General features: G+C 55.8%; 1 protein-coding gene across 1 annotated transcript in view; it reads left to right on the top strand.

Moving 5' to 3' along the window:
• Nucleotides 1–6,107, top strand: part of GOLGB1 (golgin B1) — a 30,867-nt gene extending 24,760 nt beyond the window's left edge. The window contains exons 18-23 of the mRNA XM_073002388.2: nt 239–388; nt 674–832; nt 1,629–1,726; nt 2,338–2,472; nt 3,991–4,096; nt 5,034–6,107. Coding sequence (XP_072858489.2) covers nt 239–388; nt 674–832; nt 1,629–1,726; nt 2,338–2,472; nt 3,991–4,096; nt 5,034–5,168 — 783 coding nt within the window. The 3' untranslated portion in view covers nt 5,169–6,107. The remainder of the gene's footprint in view (nt 1–238; nt 389–673; nt 833–1,628; nt 1,727–2,337; nt 2,473–3,990; nt 4,097–5,033) is intronic.
• The last annotated feature ends 596 nt before the right edge of the window (nt 6,108–6,703 follow it).

Genomic DNA, 6,703 nt, shown 5'->3' on the forward strand with positions numbered 1-6,703 from the left:
TGCAAGGAACCTCCCGGGCCAGACGGTCCCTAAATCCACGCACGTCACGTGGAGCCAGGGTGTGTGTGTGTGTGTGTGTGTGTGTGTGTGAGAGAGAGAGAGAGAGGCAGGGAGGGAGGGAGGGAGGCGGCCGTCTCCCCTTTCGGCCTGTGCTCTCGGAAGCCCCGCAGCCTTGGCCCATGATTCCCCAGGCAGGGCCAAGAGACAGGGAGGTAGCAGAGTGCGTGCTTCTCCACAGGCTGCTGCAGAAAGCACTGGATCCGACCATGCTCTGAAGGGAGAGGCGCCCGGCCAAGGGGTGGACACAGAGGACCTCCAGGCCCAGCTGCGGAGCAGCCTGAAGGAGCTCCACCAGAAGGAGCTGCGCATTCAGCAGCTGCACAGCAAGGTAGGAGCAACCGGGATCCTTGCCGGGTGGATCGTGCATCCTTCGGACCGTGTCTGTAGTAGAGGAGGCCTCTCAAAGCGCAGTGACAGTTGTAGATGAGCTTTCTATGACTTGAAGCCGCTGGTCCTGAAGCTCATCTCTGTACAGGCGCTCCGCACCCTCGGTTGCATTAAAGTTCTTCTCAGGAGGACTCAGCCCCCGGGTTGTTTCCCCTGCCAAGAAGCCGGGGAATTCTCTTTTAGATAAAGGAAGCAGGATGGGAAAGGGTCTCTCTCCTCTTTCCAGCTCTCCCAGGTCTTTGAAGAGAAGAATTCCCTCTCGCTCCAGCTACGAGGAAGCAGCAGCAGCTTGCGGGAGAGCCAGCAGCGCTTCAGGGACGTCCTCGCCCGCTGCGAGGCACTGGAGAAGCAGCTGCAAGAGGCGCAGACTCCAGGGAAGGGCAGGGTAAGGCCCCCCGGGAACACCAGTGGTGCTCCCCACAATGCAGAGGCAGCCGACCCTCGTCACCGCGAACCTTCGCGAGTCGGAAAGTCTGTTAGGGTTGCCCCAGGGAGCATGGTGGGTTTTTTTTTTAAAGATGGGATGCCCAGCCGGTCTTTGTTTCATTTCAGCACGGGGTCTGTCCCACAACAGAGCGAGGGGAGGGCCTGCCCTTCTTTGGCACCGCATGTGATGTGTACCCCCCCCCCCAAGAGGTCCATTCAGGGATGGGGAAGGCACTGGCTGCGATCCCAGGAAGTTATCAGCCATGAGAAAAAAGACCGAGAGGGTGGTGCCTCTGTAGTCTTGCAAACGCTCAGGGCACCCACTTCCAGGTCAGCAGGGCTGACATTCAAGAATTCTGGGAGCAGTAGATCCCCTCCATGGTCCCCAAACCCTGGACAATCCAAGGTGTGGCTCAGTTTCACACCTTGAACCCTTTGCCCTTTCCTGCACCTCTTTGAGTCCTACGGTTTTTCTTTGGGAATCTGACGGTGAGCAGAACTCTTATGTGGGATCCTTTGAAAGGAAGGCTCCCCTGACCGAGCAGCGCAGCCCTCCCTTCCCGTCCTTGCGCCTGGCAGTCTGGCGGCCCTTGCTGAGCCTCCGGCTGCCACTGAGGCTCCCGTCAGAGCGTCTGCGTGGAGGTCGGCCGTGACCGGAAGTGGCCCCTTGGGTTCCATCTGCTGCAGGAGCCACAGGGCACGGGTCTGTTCTGGAGAGCTTTCTTTGAGCCCTCACGTGTGTCCTCTTGTCCCAGGCGTCTCCCCCGATGGATGCGGCCCCCGGAGCCCCCCAGGAGAGAAGTGAGCACCCCAGGGAGAGCTACACCCCGGAGTTGCAGGAGCTGCAGATGAAGTGAGTGCTGGTGGGCCCGCCAAAGGGTCGTCGGGATGGACGGAGCCTTCAGGAGATCCTGTCCTTTGCATTTCCCGCGAGGGCCTAAACAGAGACACGGGATCGTTCCTTTAGCCTCTGTTTGGGGTGCTCTGCGGTCCCCACCACCCCTTTTTGTCATTAAAGCCAAAAAAAAGCAAAGCGTGCTGCTTATATAGAGCCCTGCAGTGCTTAAAACACTCTCTGGGTGGTTTACAACATAGTTATGCAGGCTACACATTGTCTCTCCCGCCCCCCCCACCGCCCCCCGCGATGAGCTGGGTCCTCAGTTCAATGGTCTCAGAAGGTGGAGTCGATCTCGAGCCACCTGTCCGACTCTGGGATCAGATTCAGGTCGCGAGCAGGGTCTTGGCTGCATTACTGCAGTTTAAGCCCTGTGTCACAGGGCTCCTGACGGCTCCCGATTCAGTAGCCCAGGCACGACCACAGGCCTTGCTGCAGTTTGTCCACATCCTTGAAAAGAGTAGAGGGAAGCTTCCCTCGTCTGCCGTTCCTCGGAGAAGGCAGGCCCGGTAGCCCGAAGCTGCAGCCGGAGGTCTGGCTTCTCACCGCCGCTCTCCTTCCCTTGGCAGGCTCTCCGAGGCGAAGCAGCAGCAGAGCCAGGCGAAGGAGGGCCTGCTGCAGCTGGAGGAGCTGCTTCAGGAGGAGCGGGGCCGGCGCCTGGCCGCCGAAGAGGCCTTCTCCACCATCCAGGATCACGTCCACCGGTGGGTCGGGATCACGGGGCCATCTGGCCGGTTGGGCTCCACCACCCTCCGCTTTTAGAAAGCCCTAGGAAAATGCAAGCAGGGGGGAGCCGGGAGGGAAAAAAGGGCTCTAAGCATGCCACAGCGTGGGCACCTTTTGGCCTTTATCGGTGGTCTCCTCGTTGTTTAGTCATTAAGTCGTGTCTGACTCTTCGTGACCCCATGGACCAGAGCACACCAGGCCCTCCTGTCTTTGGGAGCATGTTGGATGCCTTTCGACCTGAGGGTCCCATCTTTCAGCGTCATATCTTTTAGCCTTTTGTTTCTGTTCATGGGGCGTTCTTGGCAAAGATACTGGAGTGGCTTGCCATTTCCTACTCCAGGTGGATTGCGTTTAGTCGGAACTCTCCACTATGTCCTGTCCGTCTTGGGTGTCCCTGCACGGCATAGCCCATAGCTTCTCTGAGTTACTCAAGCCCCTTCGCCACGACAAGGCACCCATCCGTGAAGGGGATCGGTTGTCTGTAATCTCGAGCTAAACGCCACCCTTCAAGGTTGATGGTCTTTCTGCTAAATGACGTTTCCACCCCCACCCGCCCTTGCCCTCCGCCCCTCCATTGCAGAAAAGAAATGTAGAATTGAGTGGTCCAAAATAAAGCTGAGAACTGTTCTGCTGAAATGCACCCCTTTTAAAGGGCTTGCTTTTAGGACAGAGCAGTACAGCATTTCACAAGCAGCATTTTAAGGCAGTTTGAGCTTCAGTTTTGCCTTTGTTCCATAAAAGCACAAGGTAAGTCTGACCAGGCCCTTTCGGGTGTTGGGGGCGCTGGGGGGGGTGTCATCGTCCCAGGGTGCCTTCCAGAGAACGATGACTCCCAGGACGCTCTGTGATTGCTTTCTTTTTTTTTTTAAAAAAAAAGAAAGAAAATAAGAACAGAAGGGGAAGTGATGGGGTTAGAGGGAATTAACTTGAAAGCCCTTCTCTGTAGGGACAACAATCGAGAGCGTGCAGATGGGTGTTGATGGGCTGCTTGTGCAATTCTTGGAGGTTCTCTGGGGACTGCAGTCCAAAACCACAAAAGGGCAGCTCCCGAGAAGTGTTCCCTCTCTGCCTCCCTTGGCCTTGAACCTTGAGGAGGTTTAGCTGTGGGGCTGGCGCAGCTGCCGGAGGGGGCAGGGGGAGGAGGGCTTGCAGAGGTTTCCTAAAAGTGAAGCAAACGCCCCCCACGTCTTGTGATGGGGATCCCGGAGTGAAGTTCTTGGTGGCGCTCAAACTCTAGGTATGGCTCAACTCAAACACAGAAACCTTTTAAAACAACAAAACTAGCATCTGCTTATACCCCACTGTGATCGTCCTCCCTCCGCTTGCAAATGGCAGGCGTCCTCGGCTGGCTCAAGACCAGCATTTAAAGACCGGCCAGTCTGGAGGTGGCGGGAGAGAGTGGGCTTCCCAAATGGGTTGTGGCTGCTGGACTAAGGCGTGCCTCCTTTCCGTCCACCCCCGCCCCTCACCCGCTGATCTTTGTCTGTCTCCACCAGGCTGGAGTCCGGAGAATGGTCGCACTCTGCAGAGACCAGCGTTGAGATTCCTCTTGCCCCGGAGCACCAGCTGCTGGTGGGTCCATCGGAGAGCTCCTTCAGCAAGGTAAGGGCTCTCTCCACACACACACGCATGCATGCACGCACACACACACACACACACACAGAGAATGGGGCAGGATGTGTCCTCCTTTTCTCTCAGGGTATGAAAACAGGCAGCTTCCCCCAAGAGACGCTTGACCCCCATGGTGGACTTTCTCTTTTTGCATCTGTTCGGAAAAGGCAACTTGTTCCTCCTCTTCGATGTAGCCTCTCCCCATTTATTTATTTAATTTTTTTGCACGCCAGTCTGCCTGATCTCTGGTCTCTTGTTTTCTCTCCGGGGGATTGTCTTCGAAGAACGCAAACATCGTGGTGGCTCCTTTAAAAGGGAGCAGCGTTCCTCTGGCAGACGCTTGCAGGGATTGAAAGCCACTTCATTCCATGCTCCCGCCAACCTAGCGGTTCGAAAGCATGCAAATGCGAGTAGATAAATAGGGCCCACCTCAGTGGGAAGGTAAACAGCGTTCCGTGTCTAAATCACACTGGCCATGTGACCACAGAAAGATTGTCTTCGGACAAACGCTGGCTCTATGGCTTGGAAACGGGGATGAGCGCCGCCCCCTAGAGTCGGACACGACTGGACAAAAATTGTCAAGGGGAACCTTTACCTTTACCTTTATCATTCCATGCGGTCGTAAGAAAGCAAATCAAACCGTTGAAGTGCTATTAAGGCTCGGTTGTTGTTTTTCCCCTTTAGTTGGCCAAACGGGCCTTGATGTCCTTAAGACTCCATGTTCTCAGGGCAACGTTTTCCACCCACCGTGCCATCTGAAGGCCACACCTGCTGCATCACTTTGCACACACACACAGAGAGAGAGGGAGAGAGAGAGCACAACTTACAGTGTTTGGAATTTGCCAGCTTTCCTTCTAGGCGGCGAGGGCCCTGGGTTCAAATCCTCCCCCACCTTGTGACCCCTCCCTTTCTCGTTCCTTCCACACAGGCTCGAGGAGGCACGGGGCTGCGGCGGGTCCTGCGTTCGCTGTTCTGTTCCCGCAGGCGCCTGCCCTGGCTGGCCACCATCTACCTCCTGACTGTCCACGCGCTGCTGCTCCTGTGCTTCACCGGCCACTTGTGAGAGACGGACGCTCTCTCCCATGGGGCGCCGGAAGCGTTTGGGTTCCTGTTGTTCCAGCCCCGGACACTTTGGCCGGGCTGCGGATGGAGGAGGATATTCAGGGGCTCCCACCTGGTTGGGGGGGGGCACTCACTCTCCTGGGAGGGCTGCCAGGCTTCGAGAGGGAGGGTCCCGGAGAACGAAGCCAAGGCTCGCCCACAGGAGCCACCGAGGGCCCGGTGCTGGTTTCATTGGGGTTCTTTGAGGAAATCGTTGGGGTTTCTCTGTTCTGCCTTGAGTGCTCCTGAATCAGGGCAATGTTGGTTCACCGTCAGAGTTAAGAGGGGGAGCGGGAGAGGGAGGCAGACAAGAAGCCGTGTCTTGCCCTCCCATTTTCCATCGGCTGGGTGGATCGCCATCAGCTGACGAGCGGCCCCACAGACAAGGGGCTGGAGGTTGGATGCCTGCCTCTCCTGGCTAGCTCTCTGTACCCGAGCACCTGTTTTTTAACACTGTTGTGGGAACGAGGACCAAGTGGACTAAATCAACTCCGAAGTGGCTGTTAAGGACTCATCTAACCCCTCCGCTATTTAAATTTTATTTGAGCACCTGTTGTTGGTGCTCCCTGGCTTAAGCTCCCGGGGCTGAAGGAGGAGAGGATGCACCCGAAGGGAAAGAAGCCAGGAAAAAGACCCCGAAGAGGGTTCTGGGAGCCGTGGAGGTTTTCCCCTTGCAGTTCTGAGGCCTGCAGGGAAGGCTAGAGGGGGGAGTCTCCGTTAGGGGTGGAGGGTGTGGGCAGGGGGGTGTTTTCCTCCTTCTGTAGCCCTGGATCCTTGCGTTTGGGCCTTCCCGCGAGGCGACCAGAGGCTTCCCTCTCTTCTCCGCTTCCTGTCTCCAGTCTTTTCTGGTCCTCTGGAATCTCATCCTTGTGCAATAAAGATGATTATTTTTCTGAGCAAAGAGTGTTTGCTGTGATTTGGCAGAACTTGTCTGGTGGCCTCAAGGGGGTCTTCACAGGGTGGGGGTGTTCACAGAGGGAAGAAGAAGAAGGGACAGGCACCTCTTTGATTTTGAGTTTTCAAGGTACAGTAAGTGTGATATTTAAGGAGTGGTTTTTCCCCACTCAGTGAGTTTCTGTGGCAAAGCTGGAAATTTGAACCAGGCTTCCTGAGGCCCGTTCCATCCCTCTATCCACTACCCCACACTTCCACTATTGCCGTTGCATGTCCTCGAGTCACGCTCGAATTACCGCAGCCTCATTAATGAGCGATATCGAAAATGCCTTGTCCGCACCAGCCTTGCTGAGCTCTTGCAAGCTCAAACCTGTGGCTTGCTTTAGGGAGTCGGACCATCTCGCGTTTGGGTCTTCCTCTTTGCCTGTTGCCTTCCATTTTTCCCAGCATTATGGTCTTTTCATGGCTTGGTTTTATGTATTGAAAATATAGAAGTGCTATTTTTTTATTTATTTTACTGGCGGTTGTATGGCTTATGATGAAAGGACTGTTGAAACAAGTCTAGTAAAAGGGTCCAAAACCAAAAGATCACTCTTCAGCCGG

Source organism: Pogona vitticeps, chromosome 5 (assembly GCF_051106095.1).
Source record: "Pogona vitticeps strain Pit_001003342236 chromosome 5, PviZW2.1, whole genome shotgun sequence".
Lineage (NCBI taxonomy): Eukaryota > Metazoa > Chordata > Lepidosauria > Squamata > Agamidae > Pogona > Pogona vitticeps.